The following is a 23,692-nucleotide window of genomic DNA, read 5'->3' on the forward strand; positions in this document are numbered from 1 at the left end:
TTCAGACGAAAATGGTGTGAACGACAGAATGTGTTTGGCAGCAACGTAACGTTGTGAACAAAAACAGTGACTAGGTGGATATACACAACTTCTGACCTGCAAAAAGTCGTAGTCTTGGTCGAGCTTGTGCCTGCTTCGAAGCACTGTCACCAAACGGGGCAAGTGTCCTCAGGGGAACTGTACTTAAGTCTCCGGTCTTCGTGTAGACATATCGATCCCCATGGCTGTCGTTGGTATGTGGCAGCGGCATGGTTGACTGCTGCAGTGCTTGCCTCTGCTTCAGAAAATTTTCGCGCGCTCTTCGCATGCCTGCAAAAAGATGCACATTTTCGCCGACCGGGCTACGCTTCGATGCGATGCTGCCGATCTGGCCGCAGTTTCCAGTCAGGATTAGCATTTTTGTTCAAATTTAACAAGCTCTGCCTGAAGTGCTTTGTAAATTTCATGTTCAAAAAGTGCCGATCTTAAGTCAGCTGTTTTTATTATGAGATTACGACGCATAAAAGCATATGCGCAAAGTGGAGCATGCTCTTCTCGTCAGCGTAGCTGGACGCCCTCAGTCAGACATCTAATTCAGCTATCTGGTCTTAGTCCATTTTTTCGCAGCGCGCAGCGTTGGCAAAAAAATTTACTGGTTGCTTAGCATTGTGAAACCTGAAAAAATGCACGAAAGCAGGTTTTTGCAGGTAACGCCATGTAACTGAAAGCGCCATGTAAACTGAATGTACCAACGCCATGTAACTGAAAGCGCGATTGAAGGCGCGGTTTCTTTCCTTTCGTTACTTTCGCACAGAGGTAAGACGATGAAGCCGAAGTCGTGCAATGCACAGCGCGAGAGTGCGTTGTAGTTTATGCGTGATCGGCTGCGGCGATAGCATGCTGCTCTCGTGCAGTAGCCAGCGGTGGTGATCTGTTAGCGCCGCCGCGGGGACAAAACCCAGTCATTTTGTTCATTTCGACTAACAAGGTCATTTCAAGGTCAGGCTTCAGCGAAGAATCGCTTGCGCAACTTTGGTCGTAAAGAAGAGCTTTCGCTTTAAAACGACACTAAAAGAAAGAGGACATATACGGAAGAAGCGCACATGGTCAACTGCATTTAAAAGATTGGTTTATTAGTTTACTGGGGTTTAACGTCCCAAAGCAACTCAGGCTATCAGGGACGCCGTAGTGAAGGGCTCCGGAAATTTCGACCACCTGGGTTTCTTTAACGTGCACTGACATTGCACAGTGCACGGGCCTCTAGAATTTCGCCTTCATTGAAATTCAGCCGCCGCGGCCGGGATCGAACCCGCATCTTTCGGGACAGCAGCCGAGCGCCGTAACCACTGAGCCACCGCGGCGGGGGCGTTTAAAAGAGAAACAATGCTGTATACACCTATAAATTTTTCGATTTTTGTAGCATGGACAATTTCTTCGGCTTTCCAATGTGTCACCTGGAAAGCTCCAGGGCGGCTTTAAAAAATTGTATCTCATTTTATCGTGGTAATTACAAATTCGCCCGATTACCGAATGAAGAAGGCTAGCCAGGTTTCTCGAAGGATTCTGCTTCTTGGGGCGGCCGCCGTTGGTGGCTACAAGTGAGTACAGTAGTTATTCGGACCACCTGAAGGAGCTGAGTTCGAAAAACCTTGGGAGCCTTTTTCATTCTATCAGCTGCCCCATGCATCAGCACTTCAAAAACCCTACCATAAAAAAATGTAATGATTTATTATGCGCGCCACTTGACTGCAAAGGCGAAAAAGCTGTTCATATAAGAACCCGGGAGAGCTATGTAGGTGTGTATTGTCACTTCATCTTTAATAGAGAGTTTATAGTTTATATAATTGATCTACTTTTATTCAGTGTCGTCTTTTGTCAACACGGCCCACAGATCAAAACATTAGTAGAACATGGTTGGTGATCTTGTTTGGTTTGGTTTGGTTTATGAGGTTTAACGTCCCAAAGCGACTCAGGCTATGAGGGATGCCGTAGTGGAGGGCTCCGGAAATTGCGACCACCTGGGGTTCTTTAACGTGCAGTAACATCGCACAGTACACGGGCCTCTAGAATTTCTCCTCGTTGGTGATCTGGCACTGGTAGGCTCGAAACATTGTGCGAAAGCACAGTTTTTTGCAGGTGGACACCAGCGCCACGCACTTGAAAGCGCGATTGTCCACCAACCCAGGGAGCCAGTTATGCACTGTTGTGCCGGCGCCCACATTTCGCTGGCTGAAATCTCTGGAAACCAGCGCTGCGCACCCACCGTCACTCAAAGCAGGCCCAGACTCTCTCGGACATATCGCGGCTTGCAGCGTGAATCATCCGCCTCGCCGGCGCCTGGCACGGACCCTTCCTCCTCCCCCTCCTCTCCGTCGGCTCAAACACCTGCGGCGCTTCGCCGGCCAGCCTTCAACGGCCGGCCGCCTCTCGACCATTGGTCTAATTTGAACGGTGGCCAGTGCCGTGAGCTGATTGGAGGATTTGAACGGCTGGCTGCCGCAACGGACACCGGCGGCTTTAAAAACGGAGCCGCGCTGAACCCGAGCAGCAGACGGGCAGCAGAAGAGCCATCACACCGGAGCTACGCTCGCCGCCGGGGCCGCCCTTCTTCTTTGTGCTAACCCCTTGGTGCTCTTGGCCCTTGTATCATGTAAAAGCCCTTGTACATACTGTACATAAAAGTCATTTGACACACCGTCGCCTCGACCGTTTCCTGGCTCTGACTCCCAGTCCCAACAGCGCCTTTCCTTTCCTCAAGATTAGCGGATTCTACAACGTTGTCAATGCCAATGAAGCCAATGAACGGCGGGGGCCTATTGCTCCAGTGCCGAGTTTCTACCACAACGTTGTTGACGCCAACACATGCAGCGCACATCTCTCTCTCACCACCACCACGTAGCTCAAACTGCGAGTGAGGCGTCCATGTACCCGTTGAGCCCGTTAGGCCTGTTTCCTTTCCTTTCGTGACTATATCCGATGAAGACGACGTAGGTAGGTAGGTAGGTAAAAACTTTATTGATGAACCAAGTAAGGGAAGGAAGTGGGGGAGGTTTGGTTGGCTTGGTTCTTAATCCCGGTTGGCGGCCATCAGTCCATGACTTCTGGCGACCTACTCCGCCCATTCCACCAGCCTCTTCTGTGAGGCCGGCTCGGAGCTAGAGACCGCGATCTCCCAACCTTCTAGGTCTGTGAGGTTCCAGCGAGATGGTGGTTGGAGTTCTCGGCATATGAAGAGTATGTGTTCAAAGTTTGCTCTCGGAGCCCCACAAAGAGAGCATTCGGGCTTGTGTTGATCCGGGTGTATTAGTGCCAGACAGGCCGGTGAAGGAAACGTTCTGGACTGGAGTTGCCTCCATATAGTCTGCTGTTCCTTCGTGAGGGTGTGGTGTGGTGGTGGATATGTGAGCCTTTCCTCTCTGTAGTGTAGAGTGATTTCATTGTAGGTGATTGGTCTGTCCCGCGCGCAATCCCTCTCCACTGTTCGGCCTGCTCGGTTGACGTACGCTCGAGCAATAGAGTGCGCCTCCTCGTTTCCGGGGTTGCCTGCGTGGGCTAGCACCCAAACTACCGTATTTTCTGGTGTACAAGACGCACCCTTGTATAAGACGCACCCGCCATATATGCAGGCTGTCATTGAAAAAACTGGTATATAAGACGCACCCGTGTATAAGACGCACCCCAATTTACCCAGTTAGGCTAGTGAGGCTTAATTAAACATGCTTATGCGACCATCGCAAAATGCACCGTACGTGTGAGAGGTTCTTAAGCAACGCTAAGTGATCGAAAAAGACAACACTCACGCCATACCAGCCCACGTTTTAGCACAAAAGAAAAAAAAAGCGAAAGAACTCTCTTTATGTCCATAACAATTTATTTTTACATAAAACCTTCACAGTCTTCACCTTCGGATGCGCTATCGAAAAGGCAACACGTCTGAAGCATTCTCTTCGCACTACGTACTTGCAAAGCATGGAGGAAGGAAAGAGCAAAAAACATCGGCTTCTCTAGGCTTGTCTTGACAATGGCGAGAAGCGCGACTGTCGCCATCTTTTGGCATCTCACATTACCTTTGCTTGGGGCCTCCGAAACGGCCGCGTATTTAAGATCCCGGAAGTGGTCAACCCCGCCGTTTCATGATAAAGTTCACCTAAAAAAGTTGCGCACGGCGGTCTCCGTATTGAAATATTAACCATGTTACAACCGCGTTATTGGTAGTAATATTTTTTCGGTGAAAAAAGCTTGAACATGAACCTGAGTAATTTCTGAACTCGCAAAAAAAAAACGGAAAATTCGCATATAAGACGCTCCCTTGTATAGGACGCACCAGCAAGATTTTTGAAAAAAAAAAACGCGTCTTATACACCGGAAAATACGGTAATTGAATTGGTCTGGGATCGTGGGGGTTTGATTGGAGAATTTTGTAGGTGGCAGAATGGATCTGTCCCTTTGCAAAATTCCTGATTGCGCTTTTGGAGTCGCTCATTATGAGTGTGGCAGTAGAAGATGCTATGGCCAGTGCTATGGGCGCCTCTTCCGCTTCAAGAGAGGTGGTTGCCCATATCGAGGCCGAAGCCTTGTGTTTGAGGTCGTGTGACACCACGCTTAGGGCGTACGCTGGGTGGCATGGATATTCTAGAGCCGCAAGCCCCCATGCACTTGGCAGCAGTACAGTGTCAATGCTTATATGCAAAAAAAAGATGCTATAGACAGTACAGCTCACAGTACACCCTGATAAATAAATTGCATTTTCTATACAGAACAGAACATAAAATTTTGTGATATACGGCATAAATTAATAGAAAGAACATAGAACAGAGCATACAACATGATGGATAGAACATAAAATTACCGTGGCTTAAGGCATGAAACAATGACAGATCAATTCTATGAACTCATAAGAACAAAATACACAGGCGGTTGTAGTCTAGTAAGGCAAGAAAAGATAGTCAAGATTACAGTTCACTCGACAAGAGCAAATAGCATGGATACAATGCAATAAGAATAAAAATCCGGTCACAGAAAAAGAAGTGTAATTTCGGATTGTCAGGGACAATCAGGCATGATCATTTAGACATGTAGTATTTTCTGATTTCTTTAAATGGATATATTTGTAATTGTGCATTTTCTTTATTCAGTTTATTCAATACTCGGCAACTGATTTTGCAATGTTTGATGACCATAAGTTGTGCGGTATGTTTTTACTATCCAGTATTCGCTGTAACGAGTGGCATGACTCGGGGTGTTGTTTTGTAGATTCGCTAACTGTTTTAAGAATGTACCACCATTCTTTACTTCCTGTTTATAAAGCTTACTCAGTCGGTAGTCATACATTGTCGTAATAGGCATCACATTGTATTTTTAAAATATTTCATGTGTGAAAGCGACTATGTAAATTTTATACTGTACGAAGAAACCTTTTCTGCAGTATATGAAGCTTTTGTACATTTTCCTTTGTTGTAGATGCCCAGACTAACTGACAGTAGTTTAACCTTGAGGAGAACAGGGTGTTATAAATGGCCAGCATAACCTTTCGGGGTAGAACATTTCTATTGGGATATATGAGGCCAATAACTTGAGAGAGTTTTGCTGCTAGATAGTTGATGTGATAATCCCAGTTTAAAGTTTCATGAAAAATAACTCCTAAGGTTCTAACAGTAGGAACAATTTCAATCGGAATAGAGTATAACGCTATATTTCTGTTTACTGTTATATTTCTCCCCTTAGACCTGAACAAAACCTGAACTCTTGGGGCGTGAACAGACCTGAACTCTTGGGGCGGGATGTCTTCCCCTTCAACTTGGTAAGCCATGCTGCTGCAGGCACGCTCGACGTCGACAGAGGTCATGGCGTTGCACGAATCGGGTGGTTACGCCTGGGCTAGGTCAAGGCGTTCCGTGGTCGAGCTATGCCTGGCGCGTGGCCAAGCGAGGCGTCCGCCCCGCGTTCGGAGCAATAATGGAAAATTTCACGCAAAAAAAGGGCTCGAAAGTCCCGAGACGTGGATGAAAATGATGTGGAACAAGTTTACGAACCGATTGCAGCAGCTTTCAGGTCATGGGTCTTTGAAAAACCGCACAAAAGAGTAGAAAATTCCGGAGCCGACGCGACACACGTTCGCTCGCTCTGGTGGCCACCTGGCGTTCAAGACGACGTCGTGCAATGAACAGCGCGAGTGTGTGGCAGTTGAACACGAGGCTCCACCAACTTCATAATCTCATCAGCATCATCATTTATTTTACCCTTAAAAGCCTCTGTTGAGGCGTTACATAAGGGGGGGGGGGGGACAAAGCAAATGCAACTGAGAATAATACGTTAATACAACAAAACATAATGCAATACAATAAAGTGAAAAACGATACATCACAATGCAACGTTGGTCAATAATGAAGGGCGCACGGCTGAATTAGGCGGTAACAACAACAACAAGAAAAAGAATAAGTGTAACTGGGTGAAGTTTGAGAAGTATCTTTTATTCAGTACAGTGATTAATTAATGCCTGTCGAAATTTAGTAGTGTCGCGCTCGTTAACAATGTAGTCGGGTAGCAGGTTCCAATTTTCTATTGCAGTTGGAAGAAAAGATTTATTAAATGCCAAGGTCGATCCATGTATACGTTGAATGCTGAGGAGGTTAAACAGGCGGCGCGATGTTCTGATGGGAGCTAGTAATAATGTGTCACGAAGATCAGGAAAATTGTAATATAATTTATAAAAGAGGCAGAATCGTGCAATTTCGTCCACCTAACTTTCTGCCGCCTCCTGCTGCGCTTGCCTACTCTGGGAATCCAGTTCGTTAACCCCTCGCATTGCATGCCCTGCCCAAGTCCAATTCTTCCTCTTGATTTCGACTAGGATGTCATTAACCCGTGTTTGTTCCCTCTCCCACTCCGCTTTCTTCCTGTCTCTAATCGTTACACTTACCATTTTCCTTTTGCATATGCGTTGTCCTTACGTTTAACCCTTTCCGTCAGTTAGCTTCTGCATTTTTTCCCCAAGGGTGAGTACTGGTAAGATACAGTTGTTTTATACTTTTCTCTTCAGGAATACTACCATTCGTTATCTGAGAGTACATGCCAAATTCACTGAATTCCATTCTTATTCTTCTAGTTACTTTATTTCCGTGGTCAGGACCTGCGGTCACTGCCTTGCTACCAATCGCAACAGCTGCTTCCTTATCGCCTCCATAAAAAACGCCCTCCACGGCCGCGATCGGACCTGCAACCTTCGAATTAGCAGAAACTTGAATCTGATGGCAAAATGATCCCATGAGTTCAAGCTATGGCTCTTTATTTTCTTTTTAACGCAATAGGCTCTTTGGCACATTAGTTCCTTAGGCCAGCCTAGGCTAGCGCACACACTCCAACACCACAGTAAAGCATTTCGGTTAAAATATATAAAAAATAGACAAATAAAAAACCCGTATTAACCGACCCTAACATTTATTTAGTCTGATCGTTGTTCTTAACAGAGGGATTGCGCATTTAATTGATGTGGTTTGCCTGAAGACCCACGTATATTGAACATCCTTTTTTCTAAAACTTTTTTTCGGAGAACAAGTAGCCTCAGGAAGAACTGCCTACTTACCTAACAGTGCATTCGCTTCCTCACTGCAGCAAAATTCTTCTTGGTCATGGTAATATGTTTTCGTAAGAAATGCAGGGTTATTTCTTTTTTCCATCTTACACTACACTTGATTATGTTGTTGATATATATATAAGAACGTAGACCAAAGTTTGAAACGCTTGAAACAATTTATTGACGTTTCGACCGTGGAACGGCCTTCGTCAGTCTGACGAAGGCCGTTCCACGGTCGAAACGTCAATAAACTGTTTCAAGCGTTTCAAACTTTGGTCTACGTTCTTACTACTACATACCGTGCCAAGATTTTCCCCTTTTTTGCTGCATTATATATATATATATATATATATATATATATATATATATATATATAGCGAAGTATACGCTTCGTTAAAGGAAACATATTTATTAAACTCGACGTTTCGATCGGAAGACCAATCTTCAGGATCTTGATCACTCATGAAGAAGATCGGTCTTCCGATCGAAACGTCGAGTTTAATAAATATGTTTCCTTTAACGAAGCGTATACTTCGCTATATATTCTTATAAGCAGTCTAGTACTTCACGCTTTCGCAACCTATATATATATATATATATATATATATTGTAAACTAAAATTATCCCAGAGCTCTAGGAACGCAGCCTAGAGTTACACTATTATTGTATACCAGTACAAACGATGAAGAAGCTACAACAATCTATAACACAAGTGTTCAGCAAGCTTCCAGGGCTGTGCAGAGGAATAACTTCAATGCAACTTCAGTTCCATTTTTTAATTGCTCCCAACATGAGCTATTGACCATCCAATCAGGTATCGGCTAGTGTTCAAAACAAATATTTAATTTAACAAAATCTACCTTTGATGTTGTGACGCAGAGAATACCTCAGAATGGGGTGTTAATTCCTTACCTTCTAACCTCAGTTTCCCATTTCGCAGCTTTTCTTGCACAGCATTTTTGAAATCCACCGCTTCGTCTTCAAACGCAAAGTTGATACGTCCATGACGGCCCTCAAAAGAAAGTAGGCTAATGATTCCGTGCCCGCGCAGTCATGTATGAAATTGTGTGCCCCAAGACAAACTGTTCCGGCCCGAATGAGCTTAACAGCCCAGGGTACATGTCGATCACAAAAGTGACGCCAAGGGTGATATCAACAATTCCGGCAAATATCACAGGTAGATGTTTCGGAAGTTATAGAACGCATTATTTATCGTCAAGACTCTTACCATTTATGTAAATAAAATTATTATTTTCACAACATCAGTACTCATTTAAAAGAAGTGAAAAGAGTTAGCTATATTGCATGCAAAATAAAGGCTTCTAGAATGTAAATAAGAATAATTTACGTTTAAAATATTCTTTCATAAAAGGAAAGAATTTGATTGTGTCAAATCCTCGCTTATCAAACTCTCCAAATATGAAATTCGAGGGCGTGCACTGGAGCTCTTTAAAAGTTAGAAAATAGTTCGCAAGTAAATAATAATATATATTCTAATAAAGAAATAATCACTCATTGACATCTACGTAAGCGCATCCATTCTATTCTAACACAACCTCGTTAGATCTAATACATTTATTAACGACCATGTAGTGGGCACTATTTTTCTCACTTACAAGAATGACCGATTTCTTCTACGCACACACAAAGACAATTCGTGTATTCCGACGACTCCAACGTTTCCTTTACTGGCACAACTCTATGAAAACTAGAGATAGACGGAAATAATTTGCTGTGTGAACTCCACGAATGACCAGCAACAAATGAATTACAAAAAATACAAAAATATAAAGCTTGTAATACTTGTATTTCTAATAACTTTTTCCCCTTTTCATGATGACGTGATCCACCGTACATTGCATCAAATTTTAGGAGTTTTTCCATGATTATCTTTCGTGGAGGTCACATATCGATCATGTGAAAATAAACCTGTCCTGAGAGGTAGAAATCTTGCGAAATTAAAAAATCAAATAAGTAATCAACTGTGTTCCGATACGAGGCACTAGTGCTTCTTCTAATATCGCAAACATCTTAATGACACAAAAAATCAATGAGAGCCCTGAAACAATTAAAGCATAGAGAAAGCGCCCGATATTTGTAAGAGAGCTGCGTGAGATTCTGGGTAGACCAGCTTTAAAAGCGCAAGCTTGCAATTTCCTCATAAAAAGAAATTAGAAACAACATTAAAAACTACGAACAAGCGTACAAAGCAGTAACTCACGATAATCTACAGGGATAATCTTCGTAATAATCTACAGGGTACTGGAGTTGAGAACTAATTACGATGACAAAGCGTAAAGTACTGATATCCGGGCCTTTTGAATGAGACATCATTTTAATGTAACTCAACGGCCCTCATCAATAAATGCATTTAGGGGCGCTCTCACTGAAGTAATGTTCTTTTGATTTTAGTGAATTTTCTACTCTCTTGGGCAAGAGAGCGTTCAGTTTAGAACATCCGTTTCCTTTTTAACACATGTATATGGTTTGTTTGTTTGTTTGTTTGTTTGTTTGTTTGTTTGTTTGTTTGTTTGTTTGTTTGTTTGTTTGTTTGTTTGTTTGTTTGCTTGCTTGCTTGCTTGCTTGCTTGCTTGCTTGCTTGTTTGTTTGTTTGTTTGTTTGTTTGCTTGCTTGCTTGCTTGCTTGCTTCCTTGCTTGCTTGCTTGCTTGCTTGTTTGTTTGTTTGTTTGTTTGTTTGTTTGTTTGTTTGTTTGTTTGTTTGTTTGTTTGTTTGTTTGTTTGTTTGTTGCAAGGTCAGACGTGCATGCAGTGAGTGTTATCCTTTCTGTTCTCCATGTCCAACATTCTTGGAAAAAATTTTTTTTAACATTGAAAAATTGTAACGTACTGTTATCAAAACACTGAAGCTCCATTGTTGCGATGTGTAGCAAAATCTTTCTTTCCAATATTTCTTATCGCTGGCATTGAGCAGTTAAGACTGCCATAAAGCTCGGATGGGGAACGCTTTTGACGATAGCAAAAATCTCAATAGCAAACAAAAAAAAATCGTCTGTCGACGGAAGGTCTGCGGATAAAGTGATTTTCATCGAGGTGCACTACCCAGTCTGGTGCGAGGACGCCCATTTTCACGGCACCTTTTGGTTTCTTTCACGAGAAAACTACAATGAGTAAAAAAGATTTAAAATAATATGCTCAAGCATTCTTCCGGAACACTGAATAATTTTTCAGAGCAGCTCCAGCAAGCATGAAAATCAAACTAGCACAGAGATCAGGAAATTCAATCTTACTTGTGACTCGAATGTGTGAAAGCGGAGAAGAGGTGCTTCATAAGTGCTTTGAGGAAAGAACTCCTGCTCCCAGGTAAATTTGTGCTCCTGTAAGAAAAAACGTGCGACTTCACAAAAGTCTTCAGGAATGGAGAAATGTTTCATAGCGTGAAATATTGTTCTCCATGAAAGCTCACTTAGAAGGATTTTCTACGCCAATGAAATCCGCTTTATACAAAAGTTATAAGCAGCATACACTTTAATAAATGCCTTCATATGACCGCTCTGCCATGTCGGCTGACTTTTCAGCATCGTTCCAGCTCCGCACAGCTTTGAATAACACCAATACAAAGGGCTACATAACAATGAGTAACACCCATATATACATGGTGTTTCCCCTAAGACTTCACACAATTTTCAAAAATCGTCTTTTTAAGTTAGAAGAAAGCTTTCTTGGCATGGCACTTTCGGCGGTCCATTATATCATAATACAGCTAAAACGTTTGAGAGGCGTGCAACCCACGGTAATATCAATATCAGTTTTTTAGAATTTTGAAAACGCGGTTACCCTCGGGGCTGTGACCCAACAAATTTTGGCTATTTCGACAAGTTACTTGCATTGGAAAGGGGTGCAATCTTCTCGAAAGCGCATATATTTTTACGTGACGCAACAAGAATTTCTTAGGCCACAGCGCCGAAGGCAACGACGCTTTCGAAACTCTAAAAACCCGCCGCGGTGGCTCAGTGGTTAATGAGCTCGTCTACTGAGCAGGAGTACCCGGGTTCGAACCCGACCACGGCGGCCGCGTTTCAATGGAGACGGAACGCAAAAGGCTCCCATGTACTGTGCGATGTCAATGCACGTTAAAGAACCCCAGGGGGACGAAATTTCCGGAGCCCTCCACTACGGCGTCCTTCATAGCCTGAGTCAATTTGGGACGTTAAAGCCCCATAAACGGAACCAAAATGAAATTCTAAAATCTTGTATGGAAATTAGTTATAGTGGCCTACATGCCTCTTAATAATTAAGCAGCCAAACATCGATAGTTAAAAGTTTACTATTCAATACTAGGTAACAAGCCTGCTAGTTAGCACGTCTTTACTGTTTCTGATATACTACACCGCTGACAATGTTATTGCGAAAAATGCGCTTTTCTAGCTCAAAAACCCAATTTTTAAAAAATATACAAAGTCCTAGGTGCACACCCTAACACCCTTTATATATACACACAGGGTGGGCAAAATTTGCACAAACGTGTGTAGGGCACAGTGCGTACATTGCTGCGTAGCCTAGGCTATCTGTGTTATCCAGGAGCCCTAGGAAGAAGATGAAGCAGTAATCGGCGTATGAGATAGCAGCGCATGCCCACACTCACCTGAGTAACAGGGGAGCACCTGCGTATTTAAAACCTTGCACTTACACAACCTCATGCAGCACACGCTGCATGCATATCAGCATCCATTATCTATGCTATCCAGTTCAGCTCAGAACAGCATCTAAAGAAAGGGAAGATGTAGATGATAACCTGGAAGAATTAATTGGCCAAGGTGACTAGTAGCTTGGCGAATTCGGTTGCTAGTGCACATGTAATGTATGACTTGCGTTACCTTATTCTTTTGGCAGTGTTCTGTTCTCAGTGTTACCAACACATATCCGCCCACAGTTGTGAAGCACTTCTTACTACCGCGGATCACCAGCAGTCATTAAACCCTTGGAATGTTAGTTTAAACCTGGGACAAAAGTCTCTAAGACGCACGAAAACAGATCTTGACGCACGTGTACCATGTCTGCCAACAACCGCCTTCTCTGACTGCTAAATATTCGAAAACAGTGCCTAATTTTTACCTGCACAAGTGTCGTGTCAAGCCACCAGCTAGCAATGCAGCTACCTTCGTCCGTTGAAGCTCACGCGGCCTGGAGATATGTGTCAGTGACTCTTTTTGCGAACCACGAACCTCAATCTAAATCTTTATGCATACAATATGGGTTAACACCTACAAATCTTTCTGAATCGTACATTAAATATAAATCGCTAGAGCATTACAATGTGCTTCTCCTGCCGGCGGTTCGCAATCCAGAAAAGGACTTATCTTGAAATTCTTCTCACAAAGTTAGGCCTCACTCTGTCAGCCACGGTACTTTCCTCAATCAGTGAGAGCAGCAGAATAGTGCACTTTTTGATGTCTGTAGGCATCTTTCAAGACTTAATTTTTTTTTTCATTTCGACCGCTAGACTCGCATGTTAAGTGCATTAGTTGCAAATTATGTGACGCTTCTTTCATAGTCTCCAAAAGTCTTGCAAAAAAGGGCAATTCTATTCATTTCCTATTGAAGATACAACGCCCACGCTACTCCTCTTTTTAAACAGATGGGTATACCGCCACTACAATCATTACTTGAATACATAACTGTCTTGACAATACACGCATGCCTTAAAGACAATTACCCGTTACACTCATCGCTATTCTGTACCCCACCACTATGCACTCGCAACGCCACTTATAGAAACTTCATTCTTCTGAAAACGAAAAATGCCTATGGACAAAGAAGGATGGCCCATATTAGTATTAAGCTGTGGAACAAGCTTCCAAGTGAACTCAAACATTGTAAAACTTTTCCTGTGTCATTGAAGAAATATTATAAACAATGAGTGAAGCCGGAGTACTTTCTTTTCAGGCATTTTTGTGCGTCTGTATGTGTTTGTAAAAGAGGCTTGGTGCTCTGAATATTGTTGCTCTATGTACCCATTTATGCCTTTCTAATTTCATGAGCTTTCATATGTATGTAATTAATTTTAGTTGTGCCTGCAATTTTCAACATTGAAACTGAATTGCATGGATCCCAACTAGCTTTTAGCTAGGGATCCAGATGTTTTCACAAGCATGCCTTGTATGAATGTTGAGAAATAAAAGTGAATCAAATCAAGCAAATCAAAGCATGTTTTGATATTTCCTCCAAGCTTTATACTCTGCGTTTATTCACGCTCAAAGTCGCCTTTATCCTTTTGTTTTTGACACGAGATGCAACCACACTTCACTCCCGCCGCGGTTGCTCTGTGGTTACGGCACTAGGCTGCTGACACGAAAGGCGAGAGTTCAATCCCGGGCGCGGCGGCCGAATTTCGATGAAGGCGAAATTCTAGAGGCCCGTGTGCTGTGCGATGTCAGTGCACGCTGAAGAACCCCAGGTGGTTGAAATTTCCGGCGCCCTCCACTACGGCGTCCCTCATAGCCTGAGTTGTTTCGGGACGTTAAACGCCAATAAACCAAACCAAGCAACCACACTTCTCTCGAATTATCACAACTAGGATCAACTGCTTTCACATTGTTCCAGATTGTTGTAGTCCCTAATGGTGTCTTGTCTCAAGTGTCCTTGCCAGCTTTAAGTTGAGCGCAGCCAAGAGCGTCAGGGATTCTGTTCGACGAGCGCCGAGGATCTCTGCTACTGCCACCGTCGGGCTGTTCAGTTCTTTGTGGGCCCAAGTCCGCTCAATAGAGACTTTTCTTTCTACGCCACTCTGCCCGTCCATTGTCGACGGCGTTATCGCCACCACGTGACATAGATACATATATAATCGGCGATTTTTTTTACGTTTATCGATTTTTATATTAAAAAGTGCGTGCGATACGTTGGTGAGGTCTGTGCTGTTGAATTCTCCAGCAAGGCGGACATTATGCACCTGATAGAGCTAAAAAATTAGACGAATAATTGAATATAAATAGCTGATCAACTTCTCTTCTTTGATTTTATGGGGCAAGGTTGTAACGCGAGATTGAAGGCCGTCAACATCTAAGGTCAGCCCAGTTTCTAAATTTTCTTTATCGGCGATGTGATTTTAAATATGCACGTCAAAAACACGCATGAAAGCTCCTTGGTTTAGATTTCCCGCGTTGCGCGTTTATAAATGGTGTCGCTCGCATTTTTAACGCAAGAAATATAGGCGCTGTTTGTGTGTTTTATTACGTAGAAGCAACTAATGTGATAAGTGGTGATACACTGCGGAGCGGCGCCATTTTATAAATATGTAACGCTGGAAAACCATCTCACGAACATTGAATTGCTTCATTTATACGTTTGATGTGTCGAACTACTTTGCCGATAAAGAAAATATAAAAATTGGGCTCATATTTGACCTTCATTTTGGCAATGCAATCTTTTTTCTAAAATCAAAAATAAGGACTTTGATTAGGTAGTGTGCGAGGATTAAGCGTCTAATTATTGTTCTCTACCACATGCATATTGTCTGCCTTGCTGTACAATCTACCTGCATAGACCCCACCGATGTATCTTTCACACTTTTGAAAACAAAAATCTGCAAACGATGAAACTCTCCTCACACACACACACACACACACACACACACACACACACACATATATATATATATATATATATATATATATTGTGCACCTATACGCGGAGCCTCAATTCAGATTTGAATACGTTGTGGGGGCGCGCTTTACTCGTCCCCTGTGCTTCGCTTCTCAGCAGTGCACCCTCAACTCGTCCCCTTTAGTTAATGGCCAGCGGAGTTGATCTGTTCGCGGCGCCACTGATTCGAATCCCAATCGTGGCAATATTTATCCATTTATCCTATGTCTGGCTTCAGCGATCAATCGCCTTTTGCGGCTTTGGTAGTGAACTGAAGCTTTCGCCCTAAAAGAGCCGTCCTAGCCATTCGGCAGTGGATGGCTCTATAGCTTGGCCTCAGTTAACCGCGCCGAAAAACCTGTCTTGAGGTCACTGCAGCCTGCTTGCGAAAGAGCAGTCGGTGGTGTTGATACCTCTATTGAAGTTTTACCGTTTTACCTTACCGAAAGCTCTGTTTCCAGCAAAAGTAGCCTGCTTGTCATTAGGTCGCCGCACTCTATTCGTAGAGGGCGAATACAGTTTGCCCTCACTCTCCCTTTAAAGTAGTTCATGGTGGAGGCCAGGGCACCAGTCTGCAGGGCACCTCTGCAGTCGCGAATGAAAGTGGCTGCTTAAGACCGAGCTCATGAGTGGCAGCTAAGAGCTAGTCCTAGACATCAGTCCCAAGGTTACAAGATTCGTTTTCATTGAGAAAACAGATAGTTCGCGAGAAATAGGAAGTAGAAAGAGCATTGAAGTAGGTTCTGAGGTGCAATGAGAAATATTGTGGATAATAAAGAGGTGCAACAAAATTAGTTCCGCTCCGGGCTTTCCCTTACCTCTATGGTTTCTCGAAGCATTAAACTGGCTTCGGCCCCATGACCGACGTCGGGATACACAACGTTCAATTTTCATTTTAAGGCTAAATTTCTCATTTTATCGCTGAATGTCCGTCCTTTCATTAACCGCTGCATGCAAAGGCGCAGCACAGACAGCTCATAAGCTCATTTTAGCAGCCTTTAAGGATGGATGTGAACGTGTCCCAGAGAATCTTTTTGACCCCTAAAGCGCTCCACAGATTTTGTCCTATGCCGCATAATGCCTTCAAACAGACCTCCTAAAACGTTGGCATAAATGAAACGCATTGTGGAAATAAACAGTGTTGAAACTCACATTGAAGTCATAAAGGCGAATGACGTAACTCTTCAGTCGGAAGTCCTTGACGAAACAGACAACGCCCTCCCCACATCGCTCGTCATCCATCGGGGCAGTCTCATAACGTAGACTTGAGCGACGCCCATTGCGAGCACCTGTGGGAAGGGAGAATCACGAGTCAATACTTCAAATCTCTGCAAAATATTGACTTCCCCGCGAAGATTTATTTGTTGAATTTGTACAAGCCTGTATTATTAACACTTCGTTTTGTATTTGGCGTTAGTTCTCATAAATGCGTTTCTCTTCGATGTGCTTCAGCATGCATTCAATAGTGACGATATTTTCGTCTGTTCTATGCTCGCTTTCTATATCTTCCGTTTGTCATAGTATTATTGTTCACTCTACTGCGCGCTTAGTGTTTCTACTCTTTTTTTTTTTGCTCAAAAAAAAACTACCAAAGGGAAAAATTTTGATTGATATATTTTAGCCTTTTAGCCTTTACTTTATGTTAAATATTTGTCAGCAGTGACGAAAGCTGTGCTAGAGCTGTTGAAGGCGTTAAGCGGATTTCGTATTGCCTTAGCAGTGTTTTAGAACTGCCATAACCGAGAAAATTTTTTAATTTGGCACGATGAAAAGAGAGTAGACAAAATGGGCTGCTTAGAAACTCAATATGTACAAGAGTCGTCAGCGAAGGCTCAGTCCGTAGGCTAACGTTTCGACAACTACTCGCGTCAAAGCTTTGGCCAGCGGACAGGGTTTCGTGCCGACTCTAGTTGATCTCGTGTTTGTTAACAGTGTGACGGGTAGATTAGGTTTTCGCTTGGTTACAGTAATTAAATTTACGCGAAATCCGCGCCGCAGTTTTGTTTTGGAGGACTCTAACATGCGATTTAAGCGTCTCGGAGCGGGACATCATAACCAAGAAACAAATCAAGAATGAGGTCTAACCAAGAGTAGGGACACAGTCGATTGTGAATGTTAGCGGGTAAATTTGGGTTAGCAAGTTAATGATGGACTGGTAACCTCCGCCAGGAAAAATATTCTTGCAAGGTCCTTTCACATTTTTTGTTATTTTTTTGTACTACTTGAGAGCTTTACAATAAAGGGAGAAACTCCGACAGGCAGGTTGGAAGCTAAAAGGTTTGGTTTCGTTTATAGAGTTTAACTTCCCAAAGCGACTCAGGCTAAGAGAGAGGCCGTAGTGGAGGGCTCCGGAGATTTCGGCCACCTGGGGTTCTTTAACGTGCACTGACATCGCACAGTACACGGGCCTATAGAATTTCTCCTCCAAAGAAATTCAACCGCCGCGGCCGGGATCGAACCCGCGTCTTTCGGGTCAGCAGCCGAGCACCATAACCACTGAGCCACTGCGGCGGCGGAAGCTGAAAGGCGCTGGCTAGCCGACCATGCTGCTGACGGCGACGTGCGAAAGCGTCCTACAGGAATATGACAAGTCATAGACCAGCAGCTGAGAAGGCGACCAGTAGTACCCCTCAGTTGCTATATCGTACATTCGCGAGCTAACCCCCAACCTGAAGAAAATAGCGGCAAGCCAGGCGCCCAGGCCGTGTTCTCTGCAATGCAGCGCCATGTGCAGGTAAGTCAACAGCACGGAATGACTGCAGGCGTGTGTACAATAACTATATTCGTCAAAGAAGATGCGTCAATGACCACTCGACGGCCCACACACTGTTAGGCTGCACAACATAACCATTTTAACAAAACACAAAGATGAAATCACGCGTGAAATTACCGCAGCGTCCGCCGTATATGACAGCACCAGCGAATGCTACCCATCTATCAGCCTCAGTGTGACAAGAAAAACAATGTCTGCGCACTACCTTGCGCATCGCTTGATCACCTCAACGTGAGTCATCAGTTAAACATTTATGCATTCATTTTTGTTAATGTTTCTGATCTACACTTTTCAGTTTCCAGTTGCTAGTACAGCCACATACCACTTGTTTGTCCTCCTTTGTTGTCAGGTTCCTAGTGAACCAACCAGTTCATTTTCGTCGACTTTCAACAGTACACTAAGGCTTAGCGACTGACAATATACGCAGCTCCATATTACCCCAGTACGATCAGATAATTTTCAGTCATGCTCCCGCATGTACCAGTAAACAAAGGTAACCTCATATGAGCTACAGCAGAGGCGCATATTTAAGCGAAGTCAACCAAAATATTGTCACTATTTTTTATTCTTAGCGGAACGTATCTCAGTTGTTAACATCCAGTGTTCTGTTAGCCCAACCCCGTTCTCAGCACAGATTAGCACATTGGCGATTACGGGCTGGACTAAAATTTATACATTTTAATTAAGGAGCTGTCCCACTGTCATTAATTACAAAGCATACTACCAGTTTAACGAAATTACCAGGTACACTTAAGGTCATATGTGGTTAATGCGATACAATTCCCGCTTTTTTTGAGCTAGTTAAGTCCACTAAGAACTAATTAGTGCACATTAACTAATAATTACGTTTCGCTAGCTAATATTTAACGTATGCTAATTTTCTATGATTGTTGATTTTGTAATAGCTAAGGGCAATTAACTATCTATATGTGTTTACTAATTAGTACTTAGTGTCTACTAAATATCATTAAGGTTTCATTATGAGGCTTCGTATGGTCTTTTTTTGTGTTCGTCCGGGTTTCTGGCTGAATGAGACTTCTAATGCGTTCGCATTAATAAACTTTGGTTGCTTTTAACAGACTCTCAATGTCGGCCATACTCCGCGACAACTTTTCCTGGCAATGGCGCTAAAGCTACGGTGCCACAACACCATCTATTTTCTTATGCAGTAGAATATAGTCTTGTGTACATGGCACTCAACAGACGAAGACGGCACAGGATACACTGGAGAAGTGCTAACTTGCAACTTTATTTCAGGAAGGCTTCACGATAGGAGTTATATGGCGAGCAAGCAACCACAACCAGAAGATACGCATGCGCATTGTATGAATAGTGTAATCAAATGTACAGTCTTCGCCAAACGCAACCAGCCTGCATGGTTTTCTTCTCATTAGTATAGTAGAGCCCTGACGGTTTCCCTAAAGATCAAAAAGTTGTCTGATTGTAAGGATAGGGGTTCTCCTTAGCCCGCCGCGGTGGCTCAGTGGTAAGGCGCCTGTCTACCGAGCCGGAGTACCCGGGTTCGAACCCTACCGCGGCGGCCGTGTTTCGATGGAGGCGAAACGCAAGAGGCGCCCGTGTGCTGTGCGATGTCAGTGCACGTTAAAGATCCCCAGGTGGTCGAAACTATTCCGCAGACCTCCACTACGGCACCTACTTCTCTCTTTCTTCTTTCACTCCCGCCTTCCTCACTTCCCTTACGGCGCGGTTCAGGTGTCCACCGAAATATGTGAGACAGATACTGCGTCAATTCCTTTACTCAAAAAACCAATTTATTATTATTTATTATTAATTTATTCTTCTTACCATACAGAGATTTCGAGCTTGAGGGCTGGCATAGTAACTTTTATATACGACTGAGAAGCAAATAGTGCAGCCTGGTTACTTTTGGCAAAGACTGTGCAACTTCTAGACAGAACGCCCAGGTGCCGGGGAAACGTAAAAAGTGAGAGAAAGGAAGGGGGAAGGGCCAGAACAAAATTTCAATAAAGGAGCCGTTGAAGTGCAGTGGTTTTTAGGTTTAATGAAAAGGCCAGCCCTGGCCATCTCATTAGGAACAAATAACACAGCTAAAAGTTGATTAAAAAAGTAAAACGAAGTAAAAGCTAAAAGGTGTAACAGAGAGAAGCAACCAAAAACATGTTAAAAACTCGAGTGCAGAAGCCTTCTTCAAAACAATTATGTGGTTTAAGAGAGACTACGGCAATAAATATTTATTTGAAATTTTAAATTCGTGATGCAAGTCAACAACGAGGAGTTTAAAATGCAACAAAAACACGGCAACGGCTAAAGCCCTACAGCTGAAGCAAAAGTTAAAAATAACAAAAACTAGACTGTAAAAGGCTTCCACACAAAATACTTGTGGTTTAAAAGACGAAGACAGTGAAGGAATGGCTTCTAAAATCGTGATTCATTTGTATAACAAGGGTTCTAAAGGCAACAAAAACACGGAAAAGGCTGAACTCTAAAGCAAAAAGTGCGAAATGTTAAAGAAATTTAAATTAAATAAAGAAACAGATTTTTGATGACGCGCGGAAACTAATACGTGCAAGGGTGCATCTGTAAGGGTGCATTAAAAACCCCTAGAGATGACCTTCCAGAAATTCAGACTCGCCTCCTGTAAATTAATGGAAGGAGTGCTGACGCACTTCTGCTCGGTCTTCTAAATAAAACAGGCATTCATGACTACGCGATCTGCTTTATCTTTAGCCGCTGTTACGAATTATGTACTCTGCACATTAGGGCAGCATAGTTCCTTTCTCTTTGTCTCGCATGTTTTGCGGAGGAGGAGGAGGAGGATATAGAAGAGGAAAGGCAGGGAGGTTAACCGAAATAATAATCGGTTTGCTACCCTACACGGGGGGAAGGGGGTGAGGGGATAAAAAAAAAAGAAAGAGAAAGGAGAGTTACAGAAAATTGAAGTCACTATAAAACGTCACTGTTCGTTAAAGTCACAGCCTATCGTGCAGGCCAGAAGTTCTCAAGAAGCGGAGCAGTGCCTTGCAGGCCTTCTCCGCCGACGACCGCCGCGGCCAGGGGCCGAGAATCTTCATTTCCGTGAAAGGGCGTGTATCTAGGCGCTCCAGCGCACGGCTGAGAGACTGCCTTTCGGTGGTGTAGGCAGGGCAGTCACAAAGAATGTGGGTTATGGTCTCGTCTTGCCCGCAGATGGAACATGCAGGACTATCAGCCATACCGATTAAGAATGAGTTGTGATTGGTGAACGCTACACCAAGCCAGAGGCGACACAGCAAAGTTTCTTCTCGTCGTGGTAGGCCTGATGGTAGCCGGAGCTTCAGGTCTGGGTCCAAGGATTGTAAACGGGAATTGCAAAATTGGCCGGAATTCCACGCGGCAAGCGTGATGTCCCGCGCAAGTGCGCGAAGCCTGCTCGCTGCATCCGATCTCGAAATGGGGATCGATACAAAATCGCCGTCGTCGTGCGCAGTTCGCGCGACCTCATCCGCGCGGTGATTACCTGCTATGCCACTGTGCCCCGGTAGCCATTGGTAGATAATGTCATGCCCTTTGTTGATGGCAGAGTGATGTAGCTGTCGAATTTCTGCGACCAGTTGTTCATGGGCTCCACGGCGAAGAGCAGCTTGGAAGGCTTGGAGGGCAGCTTTCGAATCTGTGAAAATAGACCACCGCTGAGGGCGCTGCTGACTGATGCATTCAATGGCGACACGAAGAGCGGTGAGTTCTGCACCCGTCGAAGAAGTGCGGTGACCTGTCCTAACTCTAATTTCTGTAGTGCTTGCGGGTATGACGACGGAGCCAGAAGAAGATATAGGGTTCACTGAGCCGTCGGTGTAAACGTGCACCCGGTTTGCATGGTGCTCATGTAAATATTCAAGGGTGACTTGTTGTAGTTCTGTCGGCGATAAGTCTTCGACAAGGTTGCGTCCTGACTTGAATCGCACGCATAGTTTGTGGTCCTTAGCCCTCTCGTTGAAGGAACGTCCTGTCTGTCACAGCTGATAAAAATCTTGTACACTACATTGGTTTTGCATTCTGAGAACTGCGTTGCATGTTTCGCCCTGCATTGTACTTGTTTTTTTTTCCTTTTCATAGTACAAATTTTGAAAGTTTGCATGGGAGTGAGAAATAACCTTTACATCATATCTCGCTGCCACTTTTTTAAATGAAATGTAATTCAATCGTAGTGGTTTTCTCGGCAATTTCCTCCGTATAATTTTTAATACATTGCAGGCAGTTATAAGGTTGCCTTGAAATGGCAAAAAATTCGCACTGCGTAGACTATAAAAGCTGTTTCCGACGACGTTAGCATTCTGTATAAGGAAACACCAATGTTGCGAAAATAGAGCTTGTATAAAATAGCATGGTTTGTCATTGTAAATATGTATAATTTTTCCCTGTGATTTAGGAAGGCATAAGAGAAATGACAATAGGAATTGTCCAGCCCGAAACATTGCTTCAGTGCGTGTCATGCAAAAGATTAAAACTCGCATGGCTTCTATGCGGGCCTGAACAAAGCGGTATACATAATTATGCTGACGATACAATGCGCGTGTCCTAGAATGCACCACAATAGAGAGGAAGAATAGGGATGAATGAGAATCGATGACGAGGAGACTCGGGAGTTTTCTGAGCCGTTTGTGGAAAACAAGTGGAAGAACTAGACATTAGACTGAGCAATTTCAGTCGAAAAGCACAACATCAAAGTTTATATCGCCACAACAGATTTTCTGTAATGCTTCTGACAAAAAAAAATTGTAGGAACAACAAAAAATTTGTAGTTACAAGAGAATTTTGTGTATCACTACAGTACCACGTACTACTGCAAATTACTACAAAAGAGCTACTGTTCTGCGCAAGAATACAACAAAACAACCGAAAACTGTCGTTACGGCGAAACTACAAAACATTTTGTCATATATTTGCCATGCTGTTGTAGCTTTTTTTTCTGCACAACACAACGCTTGAACTGTTCGACAAGTTGTTAGGACACCTGTGACTACCAATATTGTGGTCTTGGCTCGGCTGCCACAAAAGGAGACGTATTCACGAAAACTTTGCGCAGATTAACACAAGACGGGGGGAGAAACACGTAAACACACACGAGCGCTCGTGTGTGTGTATGTGTTTCTCCCCCCGTCTTGTGTTATTCTGCGCAAAGTTTTCGTGACTATGTCGCTCCACCAACTGGCCAACGTTCTGCTCTAAAAAGGAGACGTATATCAGATACCCCAGTAGATGCTACCGTTAGCATTCTTCTGCTAAAGACTGCTAAACACGGCTTCTCTCGTCTCACCGCCCACTCTAGGTATCTAACACTGTATCCGCCTAAGATCCAAACTTAGCGACCTCTTAATGAGGCAGCAGAGCCTTTGGCTATACATGCTGAAAAGACACGGCGCGTAACAGCCCAACATGGCGGCGCATTAGCGCGGAGCTTGCCTCCCACTTGGGGTCCTTGCAGGCGGAGAAAATGGCGTCGTTTTCCTCGGCGGTCAGACGCGCCAAGCGCTGCATTCCTGGGCCTTGGCTGCGGCATGCACCGAGCGCTTGCTTCCGACCGGACATCTTGGCTACTGCGCCGCTTTCAAGCACTTGTGGCTGCAGCGCCGGTGATTATATTTATCACGACGACGTCCTGCAGGCTTCAGTCGGTGTCGAAGCGCTCGCACTCGACAGAAATCCCAAACCGTGCCTTCCCCGTATTGATAAAGATTACACACTCACTCAGCAAGCAGTAGGCAATAGACCTTCTCTACGCTGTTCGCATAACAGACCATAGGTGGAGC

At 43.9% G+C, this 23,692-nt stretch overlaps 1 protein-coding gene across 1 annotated transcript; it reads right to left on the reverse strand.

Annotated features, from left to right (window-relative positions):
• Positions 1-70: 70 nt before the first annotated feature.
• On the reverse strand, positions 71-23,480 carry LOC149337057 (uncharacterized). The gene is made up of 5 exons (XM_089554314.1): positions 23,346-23,480; positions 16,304-16,440; positions 10,801-10,887; positions 8,465-8,564; positions 71-309 (listed from the first exon to the last, which is right to left on the reverse strand). The coding sequence occupies exons 1-5, from the start codon at positions 23,440-23,442 to the stop codon at positions 71-73; spliced, it is 660 nt and encodes a 219-aa protein (XP_089410440.1). The 5' UTR covers positions 23,443-23,480.
• Positions 23,481-23,692: the final 212 nt, after the last annotated feature.

Source organism: Amblyomma mixtum, chromosome 7, assembly GCF_055824585.1.
Source record: "Amblyomma mixtum isolate Tamu chromosome 7, ASM5582458v1, whole genome shotgun sequence".
NCBI lineage: Eukaryota > Metazoa > Arthropoda > Arachnida > Ixodida > Ixodidae > Amblyomma > Amblyomma mixtum.